A 15,590-nucleotide genomic window follows, 5' to 3' on the forward strand; every position below is an offset into this window, starting at 1 on the left:
GACTAGCGTCTCTGCTTTGAGACAGAAGAAGAAGAAGAAACTCAGAAAAGATAGACGCAGATGACGTGGGTTTGTTTTAGGGAAAACATCCTCATCACTTAATTTATTTCCTGTTCTGGGGTCTTTTAATGGCTCTTATCTTAAGTATGATCGTTGTAATTAGTCTTATTTTCTATTATTATGATAATTGTTGTCGTCTAATTCAAGCAGGTTCTTGTCAACCAACAATAAAAGATTTCAAAAGGAAAATCCGTTTATTTCTTATAATTATAGCAAACATGACTGAAATGTTCTAATTATGGTATTGCGCTGTAACCAATTATCCTTATAGCCTACTAACCAGTTTACAATACATGGTAGTAATAAAACTAATTATAAATATACCTATATATCTATCAGACGGGGACCTCTTCGTATGTAAAGGACTTCCGAACACGTAGGAATCGACCTGTTTTCTCCAGGGACCTTGTAGAGAGTTTCCTCGACGTAGTTGGGACGGTAGGATACTCTCAGAAATCCTTCTTTTCTTAAGAGAAGAAGGATCCTTGCGTAGCGCTGCAGTTCATCCATAACCTGAATAATAATAATAATAATAATAATAATAATAATAATAATAATAATAATAATAATAATAATAATAATAATAATAATAATAATAATAATTAGCAACAACAGCAGCAATGTTAAAAACAAGTCATGAAAATGATAACGGGAACATAGGCCTACATTTTCAGGCGGGAGATCCATAATGGCCATCGTGTGGACCTCAATTGCGATTTGCATGATACCTGGCCATAAGCCCTTTCTCGACAGGTAAGGAATCACATCCCATTCGGTATTCTCGATGTCAACCTGAAAGTGCAGAGTAAGAGCCATATATTTAATTTCATTCGTCTCCAAGTAAGCTGTACGTTCAGCTTGCAATTTTGACCACAAGCGTCTAACGCTAGTACTACATATCGGCTAATTTAAACCTTCAGTAACTAAAAATAGTATTATTACTCTAGTACCATCGGTTTATTATTACTAGCAAAGACCATACTACAGTTTTTTTCTACTATTACTGCCAGAGCTAGCCGTTCTTTACGGTCTTGAAAATTTAGGATCTCCGAAGGCACCTTGAGGTAATGGACAACTTGGTTCGTGTGTCCAACGAGCTTTCTTATTTCATCGTAGGTGTTGTACTTTCCTACAATCACTTCGCCGCCGCCTGAGTCAACGTAGGTGACGTTGTGGAGGAGGGTCTGCAAAACAGATAGATGAATGAAGGAAAAATGGAGATGATATGACCAATTTTATGTATTGCAATACTAAGGTTGTTGCATAGCAGTCATGATGACGTAAACTTTGTTTCCCACTTCTAGCTTTCATCAAGTACTTAAAATGGCTAGATATTTTAATTCATACTTATCAAAAGCATACTTCAAGTTATAGAGATCTTTCTTATCATTTACTATTAATCTATATAACAATATCCAATCAGCTGTCATTTATTCCAGCATCCAAAATCAAAGTTTAAAATATATACGATATCTTAAAACGTTTATCAATGCCTTTGCTTTTGTTTGTAAATAATTATGGCAAACAAATGATAGAGACAATACTCACGTAGTTTTTAGAACTTATACCGACGTGGAAAAACTTCTGTTTCTTTAGAAGTTGACTGCTTACGTCACTCTTGTTTATTGTTGGGTCGAACATGAAGACGTCACACCCAAAGTCATTTGACTAAAAAACAAAAGGGAAAAGATTAATCTCTCTCTCTCTCTCTCTCTCTCTCTGCTGTTGTAAATGAAAAATGTTATACTGGACACCATTGTTTTTCATGCAACCGCTGGTGTGCGTTTATATATATATATATATATATATATATATATATATATATATATATAGTATTTTTTCGTGCGAACAGATTCATTACTTCACATTCGGCCATATCTAGTTGTTTGTCCGTGAAACTAGATTGTAAATTTAAATTGTTTTGTGAGCGTATATTTTTCAAACAACTACTGCATTACCATAACCCAGTATAGTTTGACCATGAATGATTCGGTGATATCTCTCAAGATTCGTAGTCTATTGAAAAGAAGTATCACTACAAGTATTTCATACACAAATGGAGAGGCACTTACCATATCATCAAAGGAAGTGTCATGGCCTATACCGAAAGAATACACTGTGCAGTTCCTCGGTTTCAGAGCAACGTCGGGATCCAAGCAGACATTTTTATCGGAGTCTACCGTCCTGTTACAGGATAATGAGAATCATTACTGTGTGTCTTCCAAAGCGCGAAACTATGATATTTTATTCATGTGCATAATTATTTGGCAGAAAATCACTGCGCTTCTGTACACCTATAGATATGGAAAGAATGTGTTACGCAGAGTTAGTCGAGTTGGATTGGAAAAGGACATAAGGGGCTAGCTTTTTGTGTGCGTGCCTTTGAGTGTTACAAACTTACTTTCTACAATACGTTCCTCCAAATCGAACCAGCTTTCTGCAGTCTGTTTCCGGTGAGGACAGCCAAGAATAAAAGTCGTCCACAGTGACGAATTTCGGCGGATCAAGACTCCTGAATAGAGAGAAAATAGGATAATGGTCGTTGTTGCATCATGTCTGCTTTCTTGCGATATAACCATTTTATCTCACATCCTCTTATCCCATTCAATAAAAGGATGCTCAATAAGTTTAAGGGCCTATTTGGCTTGATAATGATAATTATATCATGCACAATGAAAGGTTAAAAGTACACTCCTTCTTTATCGAGATTACTGTCAATGTCTTGTTTTTATAAAACCCAAAACTTCTTGCAGTTCTATTTTCTAACAATTTTTGGTATCTTTCCGTTAAATTCAGTTCCAGCAGAAGTTATGCAGGTTAGGTCTAATTTGACCACTCGTATTAACTACTATTTATAGGCGTATTTATAACAAACTGAACTTACTCAGGCTCAATAGTTACTGAGAAAGATAACCTACCTGGTTCGTCTGTGAATGCTAGGTCTCTGCTGGTCTTCGTCTATACCCGCGTCGTTAGCTGTCATAGCTTCGTATTGTCGTCTCTGGTGTTCCTTGAGTGTGCTGATGCACATGAAACAGCTGTACACAGCTAAGGCCAGAAGGTATGCCGCGAGAGGAGTCACTCTGATTCGAACGGGTGTCATGGCCAAGAGCATATTTAGTTCATATCTGTGTCAAATAATTTCGGACGCATTAGGCCTATATGTGCGATATTGGAGAATCAATGGATTTACGATAGCGTGATTTATTTACGCGTGAATAATGAATAATTAGTTTTTAAACTAAAGTGATATGATTATCACTTGTAGTGTTTCTGGGACAATGAATATCTCTTATTGAAAAGCAGATATATATATATATATATATATATATATATATATATATATATATATATATATATATATATATAACAGTAACAATACTTCTTTAAAGGGAAAAATAAATCAGAATAGTTTACAAAAGCTAAGATGGGGCCAATATCACTAACACCACGAGTATCATTATTCAGCTGAACAATAGTTTACAGGCATATATTAATGATAGTCTAACACAAACTTCTTATACACTGCTTTTGCATGAGGAAATATATATATATATATAAGATTAATAATATATTGATATATATATATATATAGATACTCACATAAATGCACTTTAACATTTACTAGATATGTTTAACTCGTTCTCAAGACCGGTCTATGTTTCCATGGAAGTTCCCATGATATTTTTGTTCGTTAATTCACTCTTTAAACTCTTTAAAGCGATTAAAAACCAACAGAAATTCTCCAGTTACAGCATTCTCGATCACTAGGTGGGAGACGGTAGTCGAAATTGTTGATAGGGAAATAACATCATACGAGCTAGTAATGTGAGCCATTTTGGAAAGAGTCAGAGTTATAGTAACATGCACGAGTCATGGTCATATTAATTATTTTCACAAATTGGTACCTGAAATGTTGGTATCTATTTACTTTTCAGAGTTACAACCGTATAAGAAATGTAATCGACCACTCCGTAAGTTTTCACAACACTTCGAACAACAAATGTGGAAACCTTCCTGGATCTCGGTAACTGCGGGCGATCGACGTTGTGAGTTGTTCAACTGGTCCGGAGTAAAGTTTTGCAGTTTCTTTTCCTTATCCACGTTGTTGTTTCAGGAGAATGTTTCATATTTACTTTCCTGTAAGATGACGAGGCTATGACAGAATCGAGGGCGTTTAGACTAAGTTGTTTCTTCTTATCCTTTGGTCTTCGTGCCACCAAACTAAACACCGAAAACACGGACCGAAGTCCATGAGAGATCAAATTAGTAGCTACATTGTACTTTAAACTATGTCATGTCCATGGGCGTCCGCGGAAAAAAATGCAGGGGGTGAGGGTGGCAATGAAATGGAGATCGCTTTGGGGAGGGTTCTCCCCTTTTTCGAAAAAAAGAAAAAATGTTTCTCGAAGTGCTCTTATGCAAAATGGTGGTACTTTTTTTTTTTTTATCTAACAGAGTAGCTCATCTACATCAACTCCTGCGGAGAATTTTGATATTTTTTCTGAAAAATGATTTAACTTTTCGAGTTATATGCTTCACAAACCACAAGAATGACAAGAGAGACAGAACACACATTAGTGGAAAACGTATGGTTGGTAATGAGACACAGAGTCACGAGAAACGGCGAGAAATTGCGATATTTTGTTTACAATACAACCTGGTCGAGAAGTTTGGTTCGAAAGGTATTTTGTTGTCGGTCAGTTTTTTTTTTTTTTTTTCATTTCCTATGTATTATTGGGCGATATTATCGTCAGGTATAGTGCCCTAAATATACCAGGTATTTGGATGATCGGCACTGTGGGCATAGATGTATTGTATGACAAAGATATGGCAGCGAAATGTGGTTGTTTGCTTTTCCCATGAGTGAATTGAGCCTAATCTGAATAAACAGGTGAGAAATGTTTCATGGTATGTTATTCATTTTGCATTTTCCGTGTAATTTTTTAATCCATTTTGTATTTTCAAAGCAATTTTATTGTCCAGAAATTCCAGGGGATCGGGGGTGGGGTAGGTTTGCCAATGCCCGCCCTGCGGGACGCCTATATATGGTCATGTCTGTTCTTCCAAATATTACGGACAGTATCAACATATTGGTATGCCCGTATAATATTGGCTTCATTCCATCTGCGTATTCAATGTTATCTACTCGTTATGTAGTTTTTCTGACTTTTTGTTTATGTATGTTCATAGTACTTATTTGTTAACCAAGTTACCTATTCCCCTTGTGAATTATTCATGTAATTGATGTGCTATATTAACTTTATTCTCTTCTTACCTTTTTGTCCATCGTTTTGAATAATAATACAGATGGTAATACTAATACTCATGTTGACATTCAGAATGAGCCAAGTTTTCGAAAATGCTCTTAGAGTGTATAGAAAGTGTTATACGTTCGACACTTGAGATTTCTTCAGAATAGCTAATCTTAAATATCCAAGCAACAAACTGAACACTGATTACGTTCAGGAGAGGTTCGTTTATCTCATTAAGTACAGTTTCTTGTCAAACACCCGGTGTTTTTCTCATGATTTACCTCCGTGTCTACTGATTTACAGTGATGTATATTTTTTCATTTTTACACTTTATGACACCTTTCTCCATCTAAAATATCAAAGAATAGTTTACAAATTAGCTTGACTAAGTTTGCGACATAAAAAGATTTTATTATTTAATAGGAATACTTCCATAGGTTAGTTAAAGACCGGATCAGCAGAATATACAAAAATGTGGGTAAGGTTAATAAACCCCCATATTCTGGAGGCGCTTTTTAAATGTCAACTCAGTCAGTGAATCGATCGTTCAGTCATTCAATTAAAATTAAGTTTTTCCAGGTTGTCTAACAACAGAGGTAGCAAGGGAATTCGAGGCAACTAATTAATATACCAGCGTGGTATTTTATTTCTCAATTCCTGATCTTTTGATTATTTCCTGTGTATGTGTGTACGTGTGTGTGTGTGTGAGCGCACACGCGTTTGCAGACCTTAGCAATTTATCTGTTCTGACTTAGCGTGAGATTTCCTTTACAACTCTGAGCCAAATGCCGACTTCAGGTCTTTGTAAACCGATACTTTTCATTAGTGAACAATGATCTCTTTTTCCCGAATATCTGGCGGACACCGAAGCAAAAGAAGGCTGTTTTGTGAGGTTCCGATGAATTCGAAGGACAAAAGGATGACGTAAATCCAGGTGGTCACAGGACTGACTAGACTCTGAGCCAAGGTCTTGGTGACATTTGACCTTATCGATGGTAAGGGAGGATTGTGATCCGGGAATCTGCTGGAAGTAAATTGTTCCTTTATTCTCCGACTATTTATTAGTAGATGATTTTCGTATGTGATCTTTGATTTCTTGGTGTCTTAACGTCCCAGAAGTCTTGCAGAATTGTCCAGTTCCCTTCTTTGTCACATCGTTGGAATTTGGACCAAGTTTTCGATGTTGCTTTTAACTCATTTTGAAGTCATGAATTCAGTTTTTGTGGTTGTTATCGTTTTTGGAAGCATTTTAGCTTCCTAAAATAATAAGGGGATTTATTTGCCAAGAGCCAATATTTTTATTTCATCCTTTAGTACCAGAGAGATTTCTGACCTTAGCTAGTTCGTACCTTCACCCATTAGTGCTGAAATATGGCTGGTACATTAAGCTTTTCAAAGTAAACCCTTCTTTTAGTAGAAGGGAAAATCTCGCACCATCAAGTCTTACAAATCCGAATAAAACGAGAGAGAGAGAGAGAGAGAGAGAGAGAGAGAGAGAGAGAGAGAGAGAGAGAGAGAGAGAGAGAGAGAGAGAGAGAGAGAGAGAGATTGAAAATGCAAATTAAGGCTTCATTCACCATAATCGACGTGGTTCCGAAGTCACGTAAAGCCGTTGGTCCCGTTGCCGAATAACCAGTGGTTCCATGCAACGTAAAAACACCATACAAACAAACAAACAAACATTCACCATAATCATCGACTCCGGAAATACATCACTTGATGAATTGAATAATTAATTCTAGACGAATGGTAACAAAAACTCGTCTGGGTGTAGACGAGCGTGCGTGGGGTAAATCCTATCTGAACACGTGATGGTTCTCATGAGAGACAAGAACACCTTCACTTTTTATTTTATTTGCTCCTGATTTTACCCGCAAGTCTCCGCTGTTGTCATGGGTCCCGTTATGTAGCCTAAATATGATTTCCTGTTTATATATTTCTTTAAAAACAATTAATGAGTTACTGCCTTTAGATTCGTATAACTCAATTTTAATACTTTTAGAGTGGTTAACCATTCAGCTTTTGGCCGTGAAACAGGATATAATTTGCTTATTTTTTGGGGAGGGTGGGAGGGGTTAGGGCCGAGCTATAACCATTAAAATCCGAAGCGGATGTCGCTGAAGCTCAATCGTGATTGGCTGAAGCTCACGTTGTTGTTGGCCAATCAGAAGCAAGATGAGAGCCTCAGTGATATTGACTGTGGATATAATTATTCGATTTATTTTCATGATTTTTTTTTTACCGCAATTCTTGAAGGATTTGCTTCACATCCTAGGAAGTTTTTCAGTGTGTTTTCTTCCTTCATTTACATCCTGTATTCCCCGTCAGTCAATACTATGAACAGGAGATTCCTCAAATCAGTTTTCTTCAACTGAGTTATTCCAAGCGTCGGTGTCATGTATATGGCATAATATCACGTCACTAACTTGCTCGAACGTGGCCATTTGTGAACTGAACTGATTTGAATATAAAATTTAGACCAAAGACCAAGCACTGGGACCTATGAGGCCGTTCAACGCTGAAACGGAAACTGACAGTAAGAGGTTTGAAAGGTGTAACTGGAGGAAAACCTCAAAGCAGTTGGACTATGACTCAATTGCTAGGAGAGGGTGGAAAGTAAGATGGCAGAAATGGAATAGGAAAGGAGGTGCAGAAAGAGAGGGCGTGAGCATGACATTCATCCCTAAAGTTATAAGGCTTAGGAAGCGACCTCTGCAAGCCGAACACGGCCTTGCCAAAGATGAAAGGCCGATACACCATTTTTTGTAATAATTTTTAGCAGAATTGGTGTCTCTTGTGTTTTGAATTTTTGTAAACAATAATAAAACTTTGGTGGAATAAGAAAAACAAACAGATCTTCGGCGATTTAATTTAATTTTCTACGAAACATGAGTTGTTTTTATCCTTTATTATCAATACCGTTAATTTAAATGCAATAGAAATAAGGCGAAGATTTTTTTATTATTTTATTTGTCAATGACCAGTCTGAGGTCATTGCTGTTAATGGCTTCATCGATGGTCAAAGGTGGAGCAGGTCGAGAGGTCAAAGTTGAACGTGTGTTGCTTCCGAAGCCGGAAAACAATCCTGAAATAAAGAATTCAATACATAAATAAACAGAGGTAAATAATTGAAGAAGTAATTATAAAAACTTAACTTGAAAGTTCAAGCATCAGATATTTCTAATGAATGTTTTTGTTTTTTTAAACGAATCATTTTGCTGTTCAATAGTAAAGGAAGTATGGAACATTAACGAAAGCATCGAAGCACAATCAGAATAATAATTAACATTTCGTTGCCACCTTACAGGACAACTTCTGGAGACCTTCCAACGCAAGGAGGAACAGATGAGTACGAGAAAATGAAGGACAGAGAAGGAAACGAACAAGACAACGAATAAACATCGAGATATAAGAACCAACGATACTCAACCTGAGAAGAAGTCGCCAACGCCTTCGAAGAAGTTCCCCACGCCTTCTCCGACGTTCTCGACGAAGTCGCCGACGGCGTCGAAGAACTGCGGGCGCGCCTCCGTCCCCTCCGCCGCCAACGCCAGCAGCAGACACAAAGTCACGGCCAGCAGATAAACGGTTCGCATCATCTGTGGATGGCGTCGTGGGAAGAAAACGGGCACTTAGCTCATCAAGAAAGGTCAGAAAGACTATATTCACAATTCTGATATTGTAGGCATGCAATTCATAGGCTATGAATTGCATGCTTTGGTTATTTGTAATATGAATTCCTATGTAAAACAGTGAAGACAACCGTTTGCCTCAAGTATTTGTTCATTAGTCTATAGTTTGTACTTTGCGCATGCGCAGCATCTTCCAACCAATGGCAAAAGGTATTTGTTTTCTAAGTAAACGGAGAAGCCTGCATGCGAAATTAAAGCTCACATAACACAAGGAAGTAGACTGTAGGGAAAAAAATTTTTTTTAAAGGAAATCGGGAAAACAAATAAATTAAGGGAAAGTTTCGGAGAGATAAGAGAATGATAACGCACGTAGCAAACGGGATGATAAGGTTGATCTCTAGAATGGGAAACCTTTTAAACAAGGAAGTGTGCCTTCAAGTATACTTTTATTATTATATTTATCAATATTACTAAAAAAAAAAGTTCACAGAACATGCAAAATGGCCATATTAACTATAACAGTCTTCCACAATACATAATTATACCAACTACATATCCGAGGAAAAGAAAAGCCAAACATGTGAGATTATTTGGGAGTAAACTTATATAAATTGTAAACTGACAAACAGACAGGCAGCGGCTGAAAATGAGTAGACAAAATAAATTGCGACGCAAAATCAGAAATCATCGTGACATTCCAAAATAAGGTTATCCTGGTTCTGGAAGAGGAACGTATCCTACGCTCAACGCAGGATACCTAATCACTGACGATGTTATAAATGTTAGTTCCTTGTTGGAGTAGAGTAGAGCTTGTGGTACTGGCTGAGCAAGAAATCGCCCAAATGACGGTCCTGATGAAAAAGGACCATCGCTTCGAACAGTTTTACATGGAAATTAAAGCTAGTACTGATTGAAGCTTTAGTCTATGTACTTAGTCTAATATCATCACATACTTGTATCAAGTACTAATATCATCACATACTGATATCAACATACTGTATCAACATTCACTTTCTAGAGCTTATTAGATTTATTATTTTTCTTTATTTACGTGGCTAGGAACCAATTGGTTACCTAGCAACGGGACCTACATCTTATTGTGGTATCCGAACCACATTATGTCGAGAAATGAATTTCAAATCACCAGAAACAAGTTCCTCTGCAGGGAGCGAGAACTCGGGCTACCAGATTGATGGGCGAGTATGCAAATGAGGAACTAATGTTAGCTTCATGGAGAAATAGGGTAACATTAAAGGGTGTGAATTTAAAGTGGTTGATTATATTATATTATATTATATTATATTATATTATATTATATTATATATATATATATATATATATCTATATATATATATATATATATATATATGTGTGTGTGTGTGTGTGTGTGTGTGTGTGTGTGTGTGTGTGTGTGTGTGTAGGTGTGTGTGCATTAAAAAAACATCTTTTGAGATTGTGTGTGTAAGTGCATAAAAAAAACATCTTTTGAGATTGTGTGTAAGTGCTTGTGTTAGCGTACTTCCGTTATGACTTATGTAAATTTATATGCGCACCGCTCTGTAAATTAATCATAACAATGTCGAAGGAATTGATCACAAAGAGAGGTGAGAATTATTCGATTTTTCTTATCGTTCCTCAGGTCGCACCTTTACGGAAATTTGTGTACTTCTCTGTAACGAATTGAAATTGCTTTCACTGTATAAAAAAATCTTCACTATTCTTGGCACGAAGATAACTAAAAATGCGACGAAGTTCAAAGTGAAACAATTGGATTGAATCACTACTCACTGTTTGCGGGGACTATATAGAGAAACACTACTCACTCTGACGGGGACTAGCGCAGAACTCTAGTCCAAGGAACTTAGCCAGACTCTTTATACGAAGGTGTCCTCGCCAGAGGCAGTTTTTGCAAGTAGTCCAGAATGTCGTATGTTGAAATGTACCAGACTCTCTGCTCGCATTTCAGAGTTTTTTGAAGGCGTGACTCATTTCCTGTTAAGTAGGCATATACCGAGGCTGCCCTTCAGGTAACGATCCTGAAGAGACAGCGACAAATACGCCGTTATTTTAAATTTGTTTTTAGAAAACTGTTGATATCAAGTAGCGATTCGAACGTCCGCGTAGAGTAGCTCCTCCAGCAACGGAGGCTATACGTGCTTGACCTTCAAGTAAAAGGCGTCTAGGGGTTGGTTACTTTTGCCGTAGTCTTTAGCATTTTACTCTTATTGAGCGAACGCGGTTGAAATGAAGATAGAAGTATACTTCTCCATCAGTTTTATGTTCTGGTAGCGCACCTCAGTATCTTTCTTTCCTTCTTTTACAAAATTCCTAACATTCTTAACCCAGTAGTTTCCAACTAGCGTCATTATTTCTCAGATGTATTGCGATAACGAAAGAATTTAAGTTAAAAAAGAAAAATATGACATGCCTTTAATTGTAGGGAAAAAAACAACTTTTCTTGCCTGCCCCAAGTAAATCTGTGAACGAACATAATTCCGTACTTCGAGCTAAAATGTCATAGAAAATCAGCTAATCTTAACCGATTTCATTGATTTAAGTTACGTTTATATCACTGACTGCTAAAAAACAAGTCTGATATTGAGAAATCAGTTACTGAGCTTGGCCTGACCGCATAAAACCCCTAGAAGTGATCACGAAAGAAATAAAATCAGAGGTAATGAAAGGTATCTATAAGAAAGCCTTTATTGCCGTTTGACCTTTTGGCTTGATTTACAGCCGCCCACACTCCAGGAAGAGATTTCACTCACATTATATATATATATATATATATATATATATATATATATATATATATATATATATATATATATATATATATTCTATGAGAGTTCTATGCGATCAAGAAGACTGACGACCTTGCAAAAGACTTCATCTTCTACATGTCAATCATCGATATGTTTAACCGCAAAGTTGATCGAGTTTGTTGAGGCTTATGATGACATCGGCCTATAACCACAAATCGACAGTTCAGAGATACGAAGACCGTCTACTGTTTTCAAATAGTGAGGTCATTTTAGAATCTGATTTGCCTTTTTAACGAGAGCATTCAAATAGTATTTTTTTTATTTATTGAAGAGTGGTGTTTGATCAGCGGAAGTAATCTATACTTTTTTTTTCCATCTGTCCATCCGCCTGTGGTGGTCGCGCATGGTAACTTTCAATAGTTACATTATGTGTAAGTTTTAGGTAAATAAAAGGATACCTTGGTGTACATTTACAACTGAAAAGTGTTATAATAATTTACTGTATGCGACTTACACCGTTAATATTCGAAATAGGATACTATTTAAAGCCCGGGACGCAGTGTTACCATGCGCAAACACCACAGGCGGATGGACAGATGAAAAAAAAAACAGAGTATAGGTAAGTCGAAAGGTACTACATTAGAATGCTGAACGGTTAGATATGCAACTGAGATGGAATTAACCGTCGACTTGTATTCATAATTGGCTTAGTATAGGCAAGGTAGTGTATTGCCACTGTAAGACAAGCGAGCAACATCAATTATGTGGTCTTATCGGGAGAAAGTATATTCGTGCTTGCCAAGACTTTGTAAGGTAAACAGTAGATCTGAAACATCCAATCTTGGAGCTTTTTCAAAATAGTTGACTAATTAGCTGCTTCTTTTGCAATCCTCTGTTCTTTCGACATCTGAATGGCCAAGCTACAACATCGCCGCGAGTTTTTTCGTTCATCAAACGTACGGGAATTCAGTGCTTGGAGTGATTACAACACATCCTCTAGTCTACATTCTTGCTAACTGTAAGACAAAAGGAATGACAAAAGGACGCTTTCAGTCTCATTTGCTTCTCGTTCGGTCTAGATTTCTCAGTGAATCAAATGTCATTCAATATGCTTCTCAGAATTTCCGTTTATTTTGCGCTTGTGGTTTTCCGAAGTCAATCATGTTATTATGAAAATGATAAAAAATATCTGGTATGAAATTTTATTAAAACCAAAATAGTTTTTTATGTCTTATTCGTTTTTTTTTTTTTAAATAGAATATTTGACTGAAGACGGGAGCGTTTTGACAGCAAAATCATTATATCACATTAAACTTTCGCTCACAGTTATGGTCTGCACTGAAAATTCTCGTTTTCCTGTTACTTTCTCTTCAGATATTCATACCAAAGGCAGGATGCCGAAACCATTAAAAAATAGTCTGAAGAGATTTCTAGAAGTTTGAACACAAAACTTCATAAGAAAATAAAACTACTAGATTTCATCCACATCTACATGTTTGCCTTCACTTGATAATGACCATGAATTTTTTTATCACGCTTTTTTATTGGATTTGGAAGGTATAAAAACTTTACAAGAATTCATGTTACAGCAAGAAAAACTTTGACCTTGTAGTGCTACTGAGCACGTTAGCCTAGTCAGGCATAGGGATTCACAGTCAATTTACTTGAAAGCACACGTGTATATGTGTATAAATATATATATATATATATAGATTATATATCTATATATATATTATATATATATATAAATATATATAATTCGGAGTATCTGAGGTGCTATTTTAATGGCGTTTTGCTAACAATAAATAAGGAGATGACTGGGTATACTTAATTTTTTTTGGATCTATTGAAATCGATGAAATGGATAAATAGACAGAGTTGACCCTTAGTAGTACTTGCAAGCAAGAGTCTATCTATACTTTATTATATAGCTATTATTAGTAGGCTGCACATTTAAATTCTGGTTCTTACATCGGTTTTAAGCCACAGAGTCAGATACCCAAAACCATAGATAGTATGTCTGTGCTCAAAATGCTTTAGATTCTGGAAATGTCTAAAAGAAAAACGAAAATCAGTTATTTTGTTATATGTACTAAGGTATTTTGATACGAGGTGTTTCACATGGTTTAGCCGCACGGACTACAAGGAACGTAACCGCGTTCAATGTATTTCGCCGTGTTTAGTACTGGCCCCTGGTGGTTAATTACAGTCGTCCGAATAAATATTACTTTAAATTCTTGTTCAGGAGGTAAAACTGCTTAGAGAAACCTCAACTGCCATATCTAGGCCGCCGCGGAATAGTAATAGCTATAGATCTACCAAAAAATCTTATGCATAAACATTTGCTATTGATTCAGAAAGAGTAACAACAACGTTTCCCGAACTTCGGAGTCCTCCGTCCTTGCATAGTCTATGTTTTTAGTATACGTTTTGTGACGCCATCTTTTTTTTCTATTTTTACAATCGCATAATTGGTAGGGGATATGCTAACCAGTTTTTGTAAAAGTTGACGTGATCTAGCGGCTGACAAAGTTTTACCCTAGGTTCACCGTAATCATACAGGGCAAGTTTCTGGTGCACAATAAACCAAACAAACAAGTCGTTGTCTCTCTGACCTTTTCGAGGTTAGCCTAAAGTTGTTTCTTTGTTTACCCTAAAACTTTACAAAGCTTGCGCTGCTATGTTGCCGATCAGGACAGGACAGGTGACTGCCTTATTTTTGGGGGCGCCAGGTCAGGGTATGTCGCCCTAAGTTAGGTTAGGTAGGTAAGAACTATACTCCGTTTTTTTTCATCTGTCCATCCGCCTGTGGTGTTTGCGCATGGTAACACTGCATCCCGGGCTTTAAATAATATCCTATTTCGAATATTAACGGTGTAATTCCCATACAGTAAATTATTAAAACACTTTTCAGTTGCAAATGTACTCCCAGGTATCCTTTTATTTACCTAAAACTTACACATAGCATAACTATTTAATAGCCCGGGACGCAGTGTTACCATGCCCGACCACCACAGGTGAATGACAGATGGAAAAAAACAAGAGTATAGTTAGGTCAGGACCTAGCATTATAGGAAGGGTTATGTCCATTTATGTATGAGGAACCTGTCCCTCTCAGGAACAGGCCGCGTAATCTAGTAGGTATAAAAAAGTAAATCATAATTAGACCTTCAGCCATTTGTTAACCACCACCAACATAGGCCTAAGCCCCCTAGTATATTATACCCTTTTCTGTATTCTTCAAGCAAGGAATTGTAATAATGGTCAGTGTATAGCTATCTTTTGTGTTGTTGTCTCCTCTACATTTATGGAAATTATGAATACTGTGTACATAAATTGGGTATTTGCTTGGTATTAGGCCCTATTCCTGATATAACCCCCCTCCCCCCAAAGCACTCCAAAGGGTTCGGGAACCTAACCTCGCGTAAGTTCTATGTATTCCCTATACGGTACTTTACTAGTAGTAAGGAAAATTGTCAGACTTAACCATGGTTATATGGACTGTATATCCCTACATGCAAATTTATTAGGCCGAATGAATTTAATGTCAAATAGGCTTTAATAAAAAGCTTATTACAGCATTCATTGCCTTATTAGCTCCATTAGCAGGCATGTAGTTGACTATGATCCAACACATGTTTACTTGAGGTTCAACACAGTTATAAAGATTTTCATGAATGAAAAGATATCTTGCCTTGTGAAGTATGATCCACTGTTCTTGGATGATCCAGAAGACGCTTTGTTGCTGCTGGTCACTTCCGCTGCCATATCTCAGAATCATCGCATAACAATGGTGCCTCCGTGCACGCAATCGTCACTTGTCGTCCAATCTCTCCAGAGCAAGGTCAAGCTCATACATAAGAGGTCAAAGACCACGA

General features: G+C 36.8%; 1 protein-coding gene and 2 long non-coding RNA genes across 10 annotated transcripts in view; 1 reads left to right on the forward strand and 2 right to left on the reverse strand.

Annotated features, from left to right (window-relative positions):
• The window catches only part of LOC135214934 (uncharacterized), a 26,659-nt gene extending 11,107 nt beyond the window's left edge, over positions 1 to 15,552 (forward strand). Inside the window, exons 3-4 of the long non-coding RNA XR_010314525.1 lie at positions 8,623 to 8,964; positions 15,444 to 15,552. This is a non-coding gene — a long non-coding RNA (uncharacterized LOC135214934). The remainder of the gene's footprint in view (positions 1 to 8,622; positions 8,965 to 15,443) is intronic.
• Positions 242 to 5,483, reverse strand: LOC135214614 (uncharacterized). Of its 5 annotated transcripts, none has more exons than XM_064248949.1 (8): positions 5,339 to 5,483; positions 2,979 to 3,188; positions 2,462 to 2,572; positions 2,133 to 2,244; positions 1,609 to 1,728; positions 1,119 to 1,244; positions 727 to 852; positions 242 to 573 (listed from the first exon to the last, which is right to left on the reverse strand). In XM_064248949.1, exons 2-8 carry the CDS (start codon positions 3,173 to 3,175, stop codon positions 385 to 387), a joined length of 981 nt encoding a protein of 326 aa, XP_064105019.1. In that variant the 5' UTR covers positions 3,176 to 3,188; positions 5,339 to 5,483; the 3' UTR covers positions 242 to 384. The 5 variants fall into 5 exon arrangements, with proteins under 5 accessions (XP_064105019.1, XP_064105020.1, XP_064105018.1 ...); XM_064248950.1 differs by lacking the exon at positions 5,339 to 5,483 and adding an exon at positions 4,074 to 4,334; XM_064248948.1 differs by lacking the exon at positions 5,339 to 5,483 and adding an exon at positions 3,992 to 4,333.
• On the reverse strand, positions 8,169 to 15,553 carry LOC135214933 (uncharacterized). Of its 4 annotated transcripts, none has more exons than XR_010314522.1 (3): positions 15,407 to 15,553; positions 8,746 to 8,914; positions 8,169 to 8,400 (listed from the first exon to the last, which is right to left on the reverse strand). It is a non-coding gene; the product is annotated as an uncharacterized LOC135214933 (long non-coding RNA). The 4 variants fall into 4 exon arrangements; XR_010314521.1 differs by lacking the exon at positions 15,407 to 15,553 and adding an exon at positions 10,771 to 10,919; XR_010314523.1 differs by lacking the exon at positions 15,407 to 15,553 and adding an exon at positions 10,736 to 10,754.
• Positions 15,554 to 15,590: the final 37 nt, after the last annotated feature.

The sequence above is a fragment of the Macrobrachium nipponense genome, chromosome 46 (genome assembly GCF_015104395.2).
Source record: "Macrobrachium nipponense isolate FS-2020 chromosome 46, ASM1510439v2, whole genome shotgun sequence".
Classification (NCBI taxonomy): Eukaryota; Metazoa; Arthropoda; class Malacostraca; order Decapoda; family Palaemonidae; genus Macrobrachium; species Macrobrachium nipponense.

Bases quoted from the DNA above. Each gene is read 5' to 3' on its own strand.
- LOC135214614 (XM_064248949.1), bottom strand. From the start codon at position 3,175: ATGCTCTTGGCCATGACACCCGTTCGAATCAGAGTGACTCCTCTCGCG. The intron at 1,729-2,132 runs GTAAGTGCCTCT...TTTGTTTTTTAG, and splicing joins ACACTTCCTTTGATGATATG to TCAAATGACTTTGGGTGTGA. The intron at 853-1,118 runs GTGCCTTCGGAG...CTGCACTTTCAG, and splicing joins AAGTTGTCCATTACCTCAAG to GTTGACATCGAGAATACCGA.